Source organism: Mustela lutreola, chromosome 12 (genome assembly GCF_030435805.1).
Source record: "Mustela lutreola isolate mMusLut2 chromosome 12, mMusLut2.pri, whole genome shotgun sequence".
NCBI classification, from domain to species: Eukaryota; Metazoa; Chordata; class Mammalia; order Carnivora; family Mustelidae; genus Mustela; species Mustela lutreola.
Genome location: NC_081301.1, coordinates 12,589,599 through 12,607,020, shown reverse-complemented (window position 1 = coordinate 12,607,020; position 17,422 = coordinate 12,589,599). Strand labels below are relative to the sequence as shown.

General features: G+C 49.8%; 1 protein-coding gene across 5 annotated transcripts in view; it reads right to left on the bottom strand.

Annotated features, from left to right (window-relative positions):
* Window positions 1–17,422, bottom strand: part of TTLL11 (tubulin tyrosine ligase like 11) — a 225,907-nt gene that overhangs the window by 131,941 nt on the left and 76,544 nt on the right. For 4 of the 5 annotated variants that reach the window (XM_059141423.1, XM_059141424.1, XM_059141425.1 and 1 more), the window contains one exon: window positions 1,586–2,161. In XM_059141423.1, coding sequence (XP_058997406.1) covers window positions 1,586–2,161 — 576 coding nt within the window. Of the gene's footprint in view, window positions 1–1,585; window positions 2,162–3,661; window positions 3,820–17,422 lie in introns of those variants that run through there. The other variant, XM_059141426.1, reaches the window with a different exon arrangement.

The window sequence follows — 17,422 nt, the reverse complement described above, 5'->3', positions numbered from 1 at the left end:
CGCCAGTCACGAAGCACAGTGGGCAATTTCAGTTCTGGTCTCGTGTGACAGCCCAGTGGCATTCGCACTGGTGATCCCTGCCTGCTCTTTTGCAAGCTCGTCTTCCTTGGCGCTCGGCGTGCTTCCTCTGCTGATATCCCTTCGACATGTCAAGCCCCTTCTTGTTGGCCTCTGGTGCAGGCCCCTCCCCCAGGCCCCACCAGCTATCTCTTGCCTAAACAGCCGTGCCCTCAGGAGTCTTCTGAGGCCCCGTCTCTTCTGCAGCCTCACATGGCTTTGGTCATTGTGTGAACGCTGATGAGTTCCCAGCCCAGCCCTGTCTCTCTCACTCCTGAACTCCAGGTCCAAATGTCCAACTGTCCACTCAAACTTTCCAACCGGATGTCACATGGGCTCTTCAAGGGCATGTTCAAGTCCAGCTCCTGACCTTCCCCACACAAGCCTTTCCTGTGGCTTCTGTTCATCCATCCAAATGCCTAAGCCACCTGTGAGTCAGTCTTGGTTCTCCCCTGTCCCTCACTGCCACGGCCTCATGACTCACTCCAGCCCCATCAGTCACCAGCCCAGCCCTTCCACCTGCTACATGGCTCTCAGATCTACTCTCTCCACCAGCACCAAGACCTTCCCAGTCCAAGTGAACACCAGCTCTTGCTTACAGGAGAGCAATCAGTTCCCTAGTCACCTCCCTGCTCCCAGTGCCCAATCCACTCTCGACCCTGCAGCTGGTTTGTTATTTGCGATGTGCACATCTAAGCCCACCATTCACCTGTCTACATCCCATGGGGCCCCCACCGCCCTCAGCCTTCCATAACCCGGCCACAACCTACAGCTCCCACCTCCTCTTCCCTCATCTCCCTCCAAGCTCTGTCTCAAGCCCCACCCTCCAACCACACCGAACCTCTTTCAATTCTTCAAATTGCATGACTCCCCCATCCCCCTAGGGCTGCGAACATGCCCCCTCACTCAGAACACTGTCTCCCCAGCCCTATCCAGGATCTCTGACTTCGTCTAACTGCCTCTCCTTCTGCAGAGGCTTCCCAGCCCAGCCAGAAAATGCCAGACGGTCCCACAACGTCACAGTGACCAGTCCATTTCTTCCTCTACTCCAGCACTTGTGACATATTCATACGAGGCACTTTTAAAGGATTTGTCTCCCATATCAGTCAACTCCCTGCCTTGGCCGGGGGAGCCATGACTGACCATCTGCACAGCACCTGGGACAAGACCTGGCCCCCTACGAAGGTACAAAACGCTGGGAGGAAGGATGAATAAATAAATGGCAAGCACCGTGCTTATGTTATTTCATTTAATTCTTACAAGAATCCTCTCAGGGAGGTACTCTTTGTCTCATTTTACAGGTGAGCAAAGGGAAGTAACTTGCCTCAAATCACACGACTGGCAAATAAAAAGCTGGACCCAGGTTTAACAACAGAGGCCACACTGCAACTCCCCCCTCCCACACCCTCCCAATCCTGGACCCCCCTCTGGCCACCCCGCCCCCACCCCGCATCCCATAGGAAGCCAGGGGGCCCTCCACAGGTCCCGTGAAGTTTGGGGAACTCAGGCTGGGACTGGCAACGGTTACCTGGAAGCACGTGGGCCCCGGCCTCCCCGCGGGGATGTCCGACTGGTAGAAAACTTTGAGCTCTGGAGTCAGGGCAATGACAGTCTTAATCACCAGGGAGATGATGTCAGACCAGACCTTCTTGATGTCAACACCTTTGGAAGACAGCCTACAGAGAATGCTAGAGAAAGTCCTCTTGCTGCCCGTGCTCGTGCTGTCCGAATGGACGAAGTTGCCACTGTGGATGTTCAGGGAGTAGTTGGTCAGGTGCATGAAGGTGTGGTGCAGGTTTTTGGGGCTGGGCTCCTGGTATGGCTCGGTACAAAATCTAGAGAGTCCGTCTTTGGCTATGTAAATCTCCAGAGGGTCTAAGGACTTGAGTAAGACATACAGACGGATGTCAAACTTGAGCTTGTCGATCAGAAGAGGTTTGCAGATGTACTCCTGGACCACCGCCGGCCGGCTCTGTAGGGTCCCTGCCAGGCGGATGTCACTGGGGTCTTTAATGAGGTAGATGCCATCGCCCTGACAGCCACTGTCAGGTTTCACGATGAACGTGGGCTTCCAGGAGGGGTCGCCATCTTTCACCATTCGAACCTGGTGGGGGAAAAAAGCACAGTTGGCATTACACTCTTTTCCTCTCCAGGCCCCCAAGACAGAGCAGGACCTCAGCTAATGTTTGGGGAAGGAGTGATAAAGTGAGCCCCATCCGTGGGAGTCTTCACGAAGCACCGGGGCGGGGGGCGGATAACAATGGGGCTAGGTATCGAGATCTGGACCTAAGATCTGTCCTCAGTCTTGTCCTCTAGGAAGGGGACCGGGAGTGTTGTAAGTCTGCAGTCACAGGACCTAGGTCCAAATTCCAGGTCTTTGTCAGTTGTGAGGTCTGATACCGGGCAAGCCATTTAACTAACGATGACGTGTTAATGGTGAGGAGGAGGAGGGGCGGAAGGAGAAGGATAATGGCCTAGCACCATTCTTTTAAAAAGATTTTATTTATTTATAAAGAGAGCATGATCGGAGCGGGGAGCAAGGCAAGGGGAGAGGGAGAAGCTGATTCCCCACGGAGCAGGGTGCCCGACGCGGGGCTCGAACCCAGCATCCTGAGATCATGACCTGAGCCGAAGTCAGATGCTTAACCGACTGAGCCACCCAGGTGCCCGGCCTTGCACCACGTAGGAGTGCCTGCGAAGCGCCAGGGACTCTATGAGGCACTGGACAGCAGTCACCTACTCTGACCCTCACAGAGAACATAATTCTCTTCTCACGGCACAGGGAGCAGAGAGGGCAAAGCCGATGTTCGGAATGTGGGCACCAATCCCACTGCCCCAGGGCTCCACCCTGGCCCAGCTCTTCCCGCGTGACCTTGGGCAAGTTACTTAAGTTCCTGGTGACTTCCTCACCTACAGAACGGCAGTAAGATCGTTCTGAGCAGTAAGATTGTCAGTAAGATTCATGTGAGGATGAAATGAGATAAGGAATGCAAAGGTCCAAGCACTCAGAACCGGAGCCGGGAAAGGCAGCAGGAAGCCCAGCTCTTCCTGCTTCTTAAGGAGAAGTAACTTGTCTGCTAACTGAGAGGCGGAACAGGGATTAGAATCTCCATCAGGGACTCTAAAGTGTCTGCACCTTCCTCTCTCCTACTGGGTTTCTGTTTCCTCCTCTTAAAAGTGGGCATCTAGGAGCTCCTGGGTGGCTCAGTTCATTAAGGGTCTGCCTTCAGCTCAGGTCATGATCCTGGGGTCCTGGGATGGAGCCCTGCCCCAGGCTGCGTGCTCAGTGGGGAGTTCGCCTCTCCCTCTCGCTCTGCTCATACTCACTCTAGCTCTCAAATAAATAAATAAATAAATAAATCTTTTTTAAAAAAAGGAAAATAACAATGGGGCCCAAAAACCTACCCTTATGGGGTCACAGTAAAGAGGAGAGAAACTAAAATGTGCAAAGGGCCGAGCATAAGACCAAATGCGGAGCTAGCTCAGGGAAACATTCGTGTTACCGCGTGGATCTCCTATTTGGTTCCTCTAGCAGACCCCGCCCATCCTCCTTTGGTCCTTTGAGATGGTTCTGAAGCTAGCACTGCCATCCGTACTATCGTACCATCGACGGTCTTCCCTGCTCCAGGTCAGCGGCACACGCACAGAATTATCCGAGGCACTTGACCCGTCCAGTCAGTCTGGATCCGCAGGTCTGCATAATTCACGCGCACCCAGTTTCCCCTGGACACTCTCAGGTCCGCCCTGCAGCCATGGAGAATGCACAGAGTTGGACATGGAGGGGGCGGGGGAGCTGGAGGAAGCTGGAGGCGGATGGGAAAGAGTGCAACTCATGGTGTGCAGGAGCTCCCGTTCTGGGCTCTTCTGGGCTCTGTAACTCCGAGCCATACCTGGGGCCTGAGGAGGGGGCATCCCCCCCACACTGGACTCACCCTGGCCCTCCACCTTTGCTGCGGGCGCTCAGCCCAGGACAGCTGCACTCTGGGTTTTACTTATCTCTCTGGCCAGCCTATATTTCTAAGTGAAGCTTTTGCCAATTCCTTGGGCACTATCGGTTACTCCGGGCTTGTAAAAGATCTTTAACAATGGAGAAACACTTAAAACCTTAATAATGGTCCACATCAATTGTTTCCCCTTGTCAGCAGGATTCGGGAATGGAAGTTCACAAGAGATCAATGCAAGCCTCCCAGGGCCTTCCACGGAGCCCTTCTTGTAACTACGACCTTGACGTGTATGTAGTTATTTAATATGCATCCAAAGCATTCCTATATTTGGCCCTTCACAGTAAATACAAGCATGTGGGAGGAATGGCAGTTATGGATCAAAAAGTGAAAAATGTCAAGTTTGCACTGATGGATAATTTTTCCCTCTGGAAAGCTTTTACTATGTTCAAAACACTAACAGTTCAATATATTATGAGGAGCAATATTTTCTCCTTTTAATTCAGTGTATATGCCTTAAATAAATTAAACTACATGGTCAATAGTCTCTGTCATTCATTGCATTACCGAATATTTCTTCTGTTCTTTGCCAGGGTAGGACCATACAAATCATGATTATTAATACTAACAGAATCATTGAAATTTTAGAACCGGGAGGATCCTTAGAGATCAGTGCCACCCAGTCCTCCCATAATTCAAACTGGGAAGCTGAGGCTCTGAAAGGGGGCATGACTTGCCCTCCTGGGTCCCCTCACTGGCTGGCGGGATGGTTCGTAGGAGAACTAAAGTCGTCTGACCTTACTGCGGGTTCTCTACACCCACTTACCTCTCCTAAGTTAAAGGTAAATGCCTCTTTTTCCTGAATATTAGGGAATTATTAGAATATTAGAATAATAGGGAAGATTCTCTCCCTATGGCAGATAGTGTTGGGTGTCTGATCTCTGGCGGCACACTGAGGAATCTGGACCCTGAGCATGGCCTTCTCAGAGCTACAACCACAGATGCTGAGTTTGCTAGGGCCTCTCCCATTCCAGAAGCTTCTGCCCAAGTTCCTGGCTTATTATAATATAGGTACAATCTATGAGGAAGCCTCAGAGCTCTGAGTTCCCACAGCCACCAGATCCTTCAGTGGCTTCTATTTTTATAAGGGAAAGAGATTTTTCCAGAATTCATATTCACCTCTCCTCTGAGGTTTTACCCCAGAGTGACCCTTTCCTTCCCAGTTATTAAAGTTAAGAACAAATGCACTAGTTCTTGGCAAGACAACATGGACTAGAATAAAAATATAGTCTCTCTAACTAGGCCCCAGCCCCAGAAATTCTGATTTAATAGATCTAGGAGGAGACCTGGGCATGTGTACTTTGGAAAGAGCGTGAGGGATGATTCTGATGTTCACTCTGCTTGAGAACCACTGAACTAATGTGAATTGAATAAAAATGCAATCGGGGACCAACATATCGAATGAAGTTTTATGCACTGGTGTCAGACCGAATGGGAGAAAGACCTGCATGTACGCTACAGCTGCTGATATCTCCAGTTTTACCCAAAGCTGCTGTTGGACGTGAAATCCATTATCTTGGAACTAGGCACGGATGGCTCAAAGAGATGCAAAGAGGATATGGTGGCCTGATTGCTTGGCAGGCATCGGGCCTATTGCTCGGAGGGTTGAGCCTCTGCCTTCGGCTCAGGTCATGATCTCAGGGTCCTGGGATCGAGTCCCACATCGGGCTCTCTGCTCGGCGGGGAGCCTGCTTCCTCCTCTCTCTCTGCCTGCCTCTCTGCCTGCTTGTGATCTCTGTCTGTCAAATAAATAAATAAAATCTTTGAAAAAAAAAAAAGAAAAATGTGTCTTTTACTGCCCCCTAGTGGATGTTGAAGAAATGTGACTGGAAAAGACCCCTCATTCAAAATTCCAACTCTTAGCAGTAACCTGCTCTACCAAGGTGGTCTTAAAGAAGCCCCGCTACAAAGAGCTCTCTCCGTAGACTGTTAAGGTAAAGTAAGGTCATAGTTCAGATGAACTCATCTCTACAAGGCCAGGGTTGGCCAAGGTCACATTCAGCGTTCATGCTCTCTGTTCTTGAAATATATTTCAAGTGTTCTCCCTACTACACAGATGGGACTATCTGCTAAAATTCTCTCTTAGTATGTATAAAACTTCTAAAATTATGGGCAGCATGAATATGAAATCCTGTAAATATATACCACAAAAACATCTGTGGCTTTTCTATTCTTCACTGTGCTTTTTTGTATTTTCCCAACTTCCCATTACGGGGAATAAAAAAAAAAAAATGAGTAGCAAGGGTCGGCAGCAAGTGTCTCTAAATGTATATAAGGAATACTTCTTGGTGAGTGAATACGTGTTTGTCCACGTTCGTAGCAGCAGGACTCACAATAGCCAAAATGTGGGAGAAGTCTGAGTGTCCATCAACAGATGAGTGGTAAAAAAAAATGTGCTATCCACATACAACAGAAGACTATTCTGCCATATTCAGACACCTGCCACAGTGGGTGAACCTGGAGGACATTATGCTAAGCGAAATAAGCTGTCACACAAAAGGACAAATGCTGAACGGTCGTACTTACATGAAGTACCCAGAGAAGTCAGAATTCTCAGAGACTGAAAGCAGAGCAGTTACGAGAGACTTAGGAGAGGGAGAAACAGAGAGCTGGCGTGTGAGAGGCACAGAGTGTCAGTCCGGGGAGATAGAAAAAGTTCTGGAGATGGTTGGTGGTGATGGTGGCACAGGAGAGTGAATGTGTTGGAGGCCACTCAACTGTCCACTTAAAAATGGTGTCGATGGGGGCGCCTGGGTGGCTCAGTGGTTAAGCTGCTGCCTTCGGCTTGGGTCATGATCCCGGGGTCCTGGGATCGAGGCCCGCATTGGGCTCTCTGCTCGGCGGGGAGCCTGCTTCCTCCTCTCTCTCTGCCTGCCTCTCTGCCTCTCTTGTGATCTCTGTCTGTCAAATAAGTAAATGAAATCTTTAAAAAAAAAAAAATGGTGTCGATGGCGAGTTTTACCTTGTGCGGATTTTACCACAATTTTTAAAAGTTTTTTAAAATGTTTAGTAGAATAAAGAAACTAAATATTGATGAGTTGGAAAGAAAACTGAAGTTAAAAATAAAACAAAAAACAAAAAACAGAAAATGTGGATTCTAGCCCTAGTTTAGTCGGATAATTTCTGACGGTGTAACCTTGGGTAAGTCACCCAAGCTCTCCTGGGCTTTGTTGTATTCAACTATAAAATAAAGAGGGCACACTAAGGTCCCTGGCTTCTGCCGACTCCCAGGGTCTAAACAATGATTTATCTTGACATCACCACAGTTGAAGGCTGTGTTACAAACACGCAAGTGACATTAATCAGCGGAGAGCTCCCGCCACCGTGATGAGAGCCTCGGGAGGGTCTACAAGAGTGGGAGATCTGGACTGGAGATTTATGATGCACTTGAGGAAGTTGGCTGGGCGTCTGGGGGAAGCGAGCTAAAATATTTTGAAAGAGAAATTCAGCAATGGGAATCCTAAGCCACAAACCAAGATTAGCCATGAGGGGCAGCTAAGAGGACAGCTTCTGAGGAAATACGGTGTGTGCGGTCCCAGGGAGGTCAAAGGCCGTTTGGAGCACTCCTCTGTCACTCAGGTAGATTTGCATCCAACCTCAGCAACCGAGAGACCCTCGGTGTTGAAGGCACGGGTAAAACGAAGCCTCTGGAAGACGAGCCCATGTCACAAAGCACATGCGTGCAGGGTCCGGCTCCTTCCAGCTTCGGTGGGCCAAGCCTTGCTCCCAGGGCAAATCCCTATGGCCGGCATTCCAGGTGATCTCTGAGTCAGCTGAGGAGGGAGCAGCTCTCAGTTAGGGTACCGAGGGCCAGACCAAAAGGGGCAGAGTGGGAGGCAGACAGGTGCTGCCAAGAGGAAGAACCGGGCAGGTTCTGCTGCAGCGGGGTTTATAAAAGTGGGAGAAATCGCGCTCTGTCAGCGCAAGTACAAACGATTCCAGTGGCTGGAGAACAGTGAGCAGTGAAGTGGGGGGTACACTGGAAATCTCACCAGTGAGATCTGCCGGGGGCCAGCTAACAACAAGCTTCACACACAGCCCCTGGGCACTCATAAGTGTATCATCTCATTTAATCCTCCACAACCCTATTTTACAGCTAAGGAAATGGGGGCCCAGAGATGTTAATTAACTTGCCAAGGGTCACACAGCCACTAGGATGAGGATTTAAGCACAAACCGTCAGATTCCAGAGCCCCTGTCTGTAGTGAATGAGGGGACGGAAGCAGACCGTGTCTGGGTATGAGGTGGGGCCTGACAGGGAAGGGCCCTGAATATCATTCTAGGGAGTCTGGACCATGTCCTAAAGTGACAGGGCTTTAGAAGGAACAACTTAATTAGACATGTACTTAGAAATATCCCTCTGGCTGCCGCACAGAAAATGGCCTGGAGGGGCAGAGGCTGGGAACAGAGAGAAAGAGCCTGAACTGAGGCTGGGGGCGGGGGGGTGGGGTGGGGGAGGCCGGCTGGAGAATATTTTGGAGGTAAAGTCAATGGAGCTGAATGATGAGGTGAGGGAGAGAGAGAGATCTCGGGGAGGGCAGGGGGCAACAGAGGGAGGGGGTGGGCCAGAGGGCACACAACTGGAGAGATTCTGCGGCCACTGGAAACTGCAGCCGGAGCTCCGGAGAGACATCTGAGGCCATTAGGCCCCAGCACAATGGCAGTGGCCTCCACGATGGGTCTGGTTCCGCAGGGACAGTAGTGGCCGCCTGGGGACGAGAGGCTGGAGGAGCAGAGGAGGTCACGAAATGCCTTCTATTTGTACACGGTCTGCAGGCAGCTGGTCGATTTTCAATCGGTGATGCCAGGCCACCGTACCAGGCCACCATACGGCTCGCACTCATGGGGAGGATGGTTTGGAAGAAAAGAGACCAGACCCAGGAAGATTCAGGGCTGTAAAGTCTTGAAGGCCTGGGCTGGACTGGGGCAGTAAGGCAGAGGTGGGCTCGGGGGCACCCAGGGACTGGAGGCAGGTGAAGGAGAGAGGGGGCTGCAGCAGGGAGGGGCACCGCTTACAGACGGGGGGTGGGGCAGGAAGGGGCACAGGGTGGGGCGGGAGGGGGAGATGGGGAGCTCAGCCCATTGACTGACTATTCCCCGAGCCATGAAGCCAACATAAAACTCCCTCACATCCTTCCACAAGCCCCTTCCCGTTCATCGGAACCGGACTGCGGTGTCCAGTCTTTCATACCAAGGGCTCATTCTGACCCTCGCAGTCACTTTTGAAGTGTTAGCAAAAGTAGAGACTGCTGTCTGGCAGAGGTGAGAATCAAGGCTCTGATTTTAAACTCAGACGTGGAATAACTTGAACTGGAGGACGGGGATCCGAACCAGCTTCTCCGGCGGGTGGTTAGTGGGAGGACAGTGGGTTCCACAGCAGGAGCAGCATCTGCCCCTGCCTGGGCACACGTCTCACCACTCCCTCGCTTTTGAAGAGTTCCAGTGACGGAAACTTGAGTGGCAAATTAAAAAAGCAAATACAAAAACCTCCGTTCCTTTTATGACGGATGGGTATCCTGGGTTTATCTGAACAGTTTAGAAGAAATACCACGAGTGAGTCCCCAGGTGTGGTAGCCGGCCTCGCATGCACAAGTCCTGGGCATGGCTTCCAAGGCCCTCCTCCTTCGGCAGGCTAGCCCTCGCCTGCCACAGACTCAGGCCCCCCTCCTGCCTCCCCTCGGTCCCGCTTTCTCGCCCCTACACCTTGACAAGCTTCCCACCCTCTCTACCCAGCCCTGCCCCTCTTTGCCGGCAGAGCTCCTATTCCGCCTCCAAGGCCCCGCTCGGTGCGGTGCGCTCTGAGAATCACCTCTGAGAATCCTTCCCTGGCTTACAACCCTCCAGGCCGAAAGGCCACTCTGGTCCTCTGTGCTCCCAGGGCTGTGGCCGCTCACCTTTCCACAGCACATCTCCATCACATTATAATGGCTCACGCGTCCTTAACTTGATAGCGATCTTGCATTATAGGAACATACTTAGGTACTGTGCATTATGAAAGCTAAGAACATGGACATGACAGCCAACCACCTGCAGGGCTACGAAGCCCAGCACCACTGCCCCTGAGTAGCTAGGTAGCCCTCCACAATTTTCATACCTCTGTGTCTCAGTTTGCTTACCTGAGAAATGGGAGCAATAGTAGTGCCTCTGCCGTAGGGCTGTTGTGAGGACTGCATCAGGTAAGGAATGTAAAGGGCTTGAGCAAACACACAGGGGCTATTATTGTTTATTTTTCTGTCTCTCCCACTCAAGGACATGTTTGTTTGTTTTTTTTTAAGATTTTATTTATTTATTTGACAGACAGAGACCACAAGTAGGCAGAGAGGCAGGCAGAGAGAGAGAGAGAGAGGAGGAAGCAGGCTCCCTGCAGAGCAGAGAGCCCGATGCAGGGCTCGATCCCAGGACCCTGGGATCATGACCCGAGCCGAAGGCAGAGGCTTTAACCCACTGAGCCACCCAGGTGCCCTAAGGACGTGTTTGTTGAGGCTAAAGACCACGCCTTACTTTAGTCGCTATTCCCTGTTATGTAGCGGGGTGGATGCCCGCTAAATATTTTACAAAATTACCATTAAGAAGCTTGATTACTACAGCCTTTATAAACGGCGGGAACATTACTTAACAGATACGTAGCTGAGAGACTGCCAGATAAGGCGACTTCTCCTGTAGAAACAAAATTATTTTAGCAAGTAAGTTTCCTCTAAATGACCACTGGTGAAACACACATCCTGTGCTATGACCGTTGTGGTCCTCGTCTACTGAAGCAATCCTGCAGGGAAATAGAGGCTCCGAGAGGTGGAGTCCCAGGCCAAAGTCACACAGCTGGTGTGATTCAGAAAGCCTGTGAACTTTCCATGACAACTGCCTTCTTTGGGAAAACTCAAAGCAGTTAACATGTGGGGCCTGTTGTTTAACAGGCAAAGTATGGAGGAAGACAGACATAGGAAGACAAAGTTATAGCCACGCAGGGCAGGACTCATCTTGCTCTGGCTGGGGCTAGCCGGTGTGAGAAGAGGGATTCCCAGCCACAGAGCCTGGTTGGGCCCAGGAAGGAGTTCATTCTCTCTCTCTCTCTCTCTCTCGATCTCTCTCTCTCTCTCTCGCTCACACTCACACACACACACACACAGAAACTGGAGACTTGCTCAAGGCCATACAACTAGTGACCCAAAACACAACTCTGATTTCTAACCCAAAGTTCTTCTCACTATAATTGATTCAGTCATTTGAAGCGGTCTTTCAGAAAGAACCTGGAAATAAGTTCTCTCTCCTCGTTCTGAATAACATTCGTTTGGTCTTAGAATACGGTTGGATGCTTTTCAGAGTGATCACCATGTTCAGTCTCCAAGCCTCCATTCTAGGGAGACAGAGGAAGGGGAGCCCAGAGAGAACGGAGCCTGCAGCCGCCCCCGGGAAGGCAACCCCGGAGCAGCACCCCGGGCCCACGCTGCCTCGTGTGTTGAAGGCGCTCTCAGCGACACACAAGGGGACACAGCACCACAGCCTCCAGGCAGCCGGCGCGATGATCACAAAGACCGAGGGGAGCCTCTCCACGGAAGTCCCCAGTCCAGCCTGTTGTCAGTGTGATTTCATGGGTCCCACTCTCTGTGAGCAGCAACTTCATGTGGGCCATAATCAACCCATCATTAGTGAGCAATCCAAAAGCCCCTCTAGAACACACCTGGGACTATAAAACCTGCTTAACAGGAAGGAACCAGTCATGTGGCGAGACTGTCCATTTTCCTCCGGGGCCTTCCCGCCACGCCGGGAGACAGGACACGAGGACAGCCGGCCCACCAGCCAGGCCCCCCATCTCTCCCGGGTTCCCTGACCAGGCTCTGACCAGGCTTGCTGGGCCTGCGCACAGGAGGGCCCCGGGCGGCAGCTCCCCTTGACCCCGCCACCGGGTGCACGTATCCGAGAGTCTATTGGGAGCCACAGAGCAGAGGGCGTGGGCTTTGGAGTCGGACAGACCTGGGTTCAAATCTCAAATTGGCCTCTCCTAAGCTGAGCCTTGGCCAAGTGACTTAGCCCGTGTGTCTTCAGTATTCCCACCCAGAAGACAGGAACGACAGCGCCGAGTTCCTGTCGCTGCCGTGAGGATTCAACACGCTCTTGCATTTCTATTTAACGCAGGACTGTTTTTTTTTAATAGTACTACTTTTGGTTTCATTTTACTTTATTATTATTCTGCTCTGGTCTCCTGATCATCCTCCAGATTCCACACGGCGGCTCCTCCCTGACCTACTTGGCTGGAATCTAACGCCGACTCCGCCATCCTACAGCAAGCTCAGTCCCCAGGGACTGGCCTGTCTCCTGACCCTCAGCTGTTCCCTGCTCCCCTCCCCCAGCAGCCTCCCATTCACCCCAGCAGAGTCCAGCCCACAGCCTCAGGTCATTCCCTGGCCCCATAGGCCCCACTCTCCCACCTCCCTAGCCCACAGTCTCCTCCTGAGACCCCAGAAGGCATGTAGCTGATCCCACCTGGAATACAACACCTGATGCCTGAGAAAGTGCTCTTTCCAGCTAAACTCGTTTTTCAGGACTGAGAGGTTTCTGCTAATGAACAGGCTAAAGAATCTTCTGTTCACCTCCAAATGTCTTTGACCACATTTTAATCAATAGCACTTCTGATTACCAGCCCTAGCTTTTCCTTCTTCCCAACACCATGGTCCTGATATCGCTTGCATTCTTACCATACGGTACCCCTTGACCTTAAAACAACATTCTCGGTGTCATATTTTGCCACATTCAAATCATGTCCCTCTGGCTGTAGCAGCGCCCTCATCAGCAGTGGGGATCAGCACCAGGCACTGGGCTATGCATGTTATATGCAACCATGAGATGTAACCCTATGTGATGAGTAAGAACATTTCCAGTGTTCTACTTTGTAACTAGAGCTTTTCCCCATAGTCTCAGTCCTACAAAAAAGGGGGTGAGTTAACTTAATGCCAAGTCCTTGAAGGCCGGGAAAACAGCTCCCCGCCCTCCTCTGTCCCCCACATAGCATGGAACCTTCAGGGAGTGGGATTCAGCAAACGCTAGTTGGAACCCAGCCTGGCCCATCTTCCTTTGTTCGATGTCCAGGATGACAAGGAGCATGACTTCCGATGTGAATCCTGCGTGACTCCAAGCACTCTCAGGACTTCAGTGACCGTACCCTGAATGTAGCCGGCTCCCCACTCTCTTATCTCCAGCACACACCTCTCTCTTGAGCTCTAGACCCATATAATGAGACATCTCCACTGGCATCAAAAATTCAGCTGGGCCAAGGGGCACCTGGGTGGCTCAGTGGGTTAAGCCTCTGCCTTCAGCTCAGGTCATGATCTCACGGCCCTGGGATCAAGCCCCACATCGGGCTCTCTGCTCGGCAGGGAGCTTGCTTCCTCCTCTCTCTCTGCCTGCTTCTCTGCCTACTTGTGATCTCTCTCTCAAATAAATAAATTAAATTAAATTAAAATGGCCAAAACTAAATCCATTGTCTCTTTCCTCCAATCTATTGCTCCTGTGTCCCCCGTACCAGCGAACAGTGCCCTCATCCACCCGTGTCCCTGGGCCAGAAGTCTGCGAGTCACCCTGGCGTGCACCTTCTTGCACATGACCCGCCCTATCAGGTCACCAAATTCTGACCTTCCTACCTCCTAACACATCTGACTGTCCTCTGCTGCTCTCAGCGCTCCTCACCTCTATGGCTGTGAAGGCTTCCTCAGCAATAGTTTTGGGCAAAACACCTAAATTCTCTGCCTCAGTTGTTTCATGGATGTAATGAAATAATGTATCTATAAAAACAATCCCTTGCAAGGGATGTCTTGAGGACTGAACAAGTTAATATACGTGAAGCTCTTTTAAAAAGTAGTGCTGGCAAGGAAACAGTTAACAGAACTAAGAGGGAACCTGCGGAACAGGAGAACATACCTAGTATCCAAGATCTATAAAGAACTTATCAAACTCAACACCCAAAGAACAAATAATCCAGCCAAGAAATGGGTAGAGGACATGTTCAGACGCTTTTCCAACGAAGACCTCCAGATGGCCAACAGACACATGAGAAAATGCTCCACATCCCTTCGCCTCAAGGAAATACAAATCAAAACCACAATGACACACCACCTCACACCGGTCAGAATGGCTAAAATGAACAAGTCAGGAAACAAAAAATATTGGTGAGGATGTGGAGAAAGGGGAACGCTCCAACACTGTTGGTGGGAATGCAAGCTGGTGCAGCCACCCTGGAAAATGGTAGAGAGGTTCTTCAGAAGTTAAAAATAAAGCTACCACATGGCCCAGCAATTGCACTACTAGGTGTTTGCCCCAAAGATACAGATGTACCGATCCCAAGGGGCAACTGCTCCCCAGTGTTCATAGCACCAATGTCTACAACAGTCAAACCATGGAAAGAGCTGAGATGTCCATCAACAGATAAATGGATAAAGATGTGGCATACACACACACACACAGACACACACACACACACAATGGACAACTACACAGCCATCAGAAAGGATGAACTCTTACCATTTATATCGACGTGGATGGACCTGGAGGGTAATATGGTTTCACTTATAGGGAAAAGAAGCGAAAACTGAATGGGAAGTCATCGGAGAGGGAGACAAATCATGAGAGACTCTATCATAGGAAACAAACTGAGGGTTGCTGGAGGGGAGGTGGGTGCGGGGATGGGGTGATTGGGTGATGGGCATTAGAAAGGACACACGATGTGATGAGCACTGGGTATTACATGCTAATGATGAATCACTGACGTCTACATCTAAAACTAAGGATGTACTACATGTTGGCTAATCAAATTTAAATTTTTTTAAAAAGAAAGAATAAATTAAAAAATAAATTTTAGGGGCGCCTGAGTGGCTCAGTGGGTTAAAGCCTCTGTCTTCAGCTCAGGTCATGATCTCAGGGTCCTGGGATTGAGCCCCGAATCGGGCACTCTGCTCAGCAGGGAGCTTGCTTCCTCCCCTCTCTCTGCCTGCCTCTCTGCCTACCTGTGATCTCTGTCTGTCAAATAAATAAATAAAATCTTTTAAAAAATAAATAAATAAATTTTAAAAGAATGATGCTGGGCATGTACTAAGTGCTAGATAAATGTTCACTATTATTATTTTGGGGGCAGACTTTCAGTTTATTGGCTATCACCTCTTAGTCAAATATATATTCTATATTTCTATTTTTTTTTCAGTGAGATGTAATTGACATATCACATTCTATTAGTTCCAGATGTACATAACGATTCAATATACGTATATATGACAAAGTGATCGCCACAATAGGTCTGGTTAACATCCATCACCGCACATAGTTACACAATTTTTAAGATAAATGAGTTGAGATGAAGACTTTTAAGATTTACTCTCTTAGCAACTTTTAAATACACAAGACAGTATTATTAACTATAGCAATCACGCTATACATCACATCCCTGTGACTTATTTATTTTATAACTGGAAGTTTATACCTTTTGACCCACCTCCCTTTGCCAATTTTGCCTAAATTTTTTTTTTTTTGCTTTGTTCTTTAATATGCTTTGTGTATGTGTGTAATGTCATTTTTAATAACATTACAAATAAGGGATCTGAGGTCCAGAGAAGTCACAGATGACCTGCGAATCACAGTTAGGACGAGGTGGGTCAAATGTCAGGAGGGCAGGAATAGGAGAGTAGGGAAGAGGTAGGGAAGCCTGAGATGACCCTGGGGACCAGGGCCATGAACCTGGGTCTGCCTGGCTCAAAGTCACTGGGCAGGCAGGACCGCAGCGCAGTGTTTGGGCTCCTGGGTGAGAGCTCTGACCGCTACCGCAACAGCAATGGATCTAAATCGACCAACCAAGAAGCCAATCCCCTCTGAGAGCCTGGCCTGGCAGCCAAGTGCCCTTCTGGGAACTCGTCAGTCATTAGCCTGATCATTTACACCAGGAGAGTGAGAACAGGATCTCCTGCAAGCCTCCGGATTTCAACTGCTGGTTTAAATTTCAAGGAGCATGAAGGTGTTGACATCTAGGAATTACTTTTACGTGCCTTTGATCACCGTGAAGCTCTGTGGTGTTCCAAATGAGTGTGCTGGTTGGAAGCCAAGCTGGGCTGAGTCTACAAGGGAACTCCTACCGTGCCACTGAAGGCCAGCTTTATAAGCCACTTCTCCTTGAATAAACACTATCTGTTTCTCCCCCACCTCCCTTTAGTTCAATTGGACAAGACCTTTGCCTACTCTCAAAGGCTTCACGGGCACTGTCGGCCCAGCATCCCCTTCCTGACCTCCGTGGTCAGGTATAAGGAAACTTCCCTGCTTCTTTAATAAATCAGAGAGGGGTACCGGAGGCCACTCTCTGCGTGGGAACAGGTTCCTCTGACTGCCCCCCACCAATCCACCTGCCCTTTGGGGATATCTCTCTAGTCACTGTCTCCATCACAGTGGACTTAGGACAGGAGGGCAGTTGATCCTTGTTAATGCCCTGAACCAGGCCTGGGCTCCAACTCTGTCCTTACTTGCCCACAGCCGAGATGGGACCAAGCTCTAAAGACCGTTATTAATGACTCAAGGAGAGCAGGAGGGAAATAAACAGAGGGAGGAGAATGCAACGAGCCGTAATTCTGTTTACGGAATTGTTGATTCTCATCTCAGTGCCACGCAGCTCTGCAGTGTGTCCTCGTTTGGCGGAAGGCAGCACTCCCCCATACCTGGGGACACACCTACGTTCCCTGGAGGCTCAGCGAAGAAATCCCCTAACACTGACACTGGGAAGTTCACCCTCTCTAGGGAAGACCTCACCTATGACCTGTAAAGACAGGCTGGTTATGCGACAACCACAACAGGACAGCATTCAGGATATCAGGACAGAATCCCATAAACTGAGAGGCCACAGAGAGAGATGTACAAGACATGGTAGGGCACTTGTTAACATCACAGCCTCAGTATCTTCATCCATCAAATGGGGATTATAACAAATCTCTCTGGTCCAGCATTTTCCACACTTGCATGACCACAGAACACTTTTTAAATGTACTATACTTGGAGAACACTAGCAGGAGCTCACATATATTCAGATTAATAAGGTGGGCTGATTATAATTTCAATATAGAAGACAGTGCTATGGTTATCTTTGTCCATGGGGACACTAGTCAATATACATTTTAACATTAAACATACAACAGTTCATCTGAGAGACAGGTTACTATTTTGTCTTTCCCTTGAATTCTAATAGGCGCGATCTCCTCATTGGTGTTTTGTCCATACAATTTTTCAGGTATCACCGGGTTATCTACCAAAGGGTAGAGTCCAAGAGAAGCAGAGATAAATCTCGGTGCATTTACTCTGATAAATCATTTTATTCTGAGCTGTAAGGCCTTCCCAAATATCTGGAAG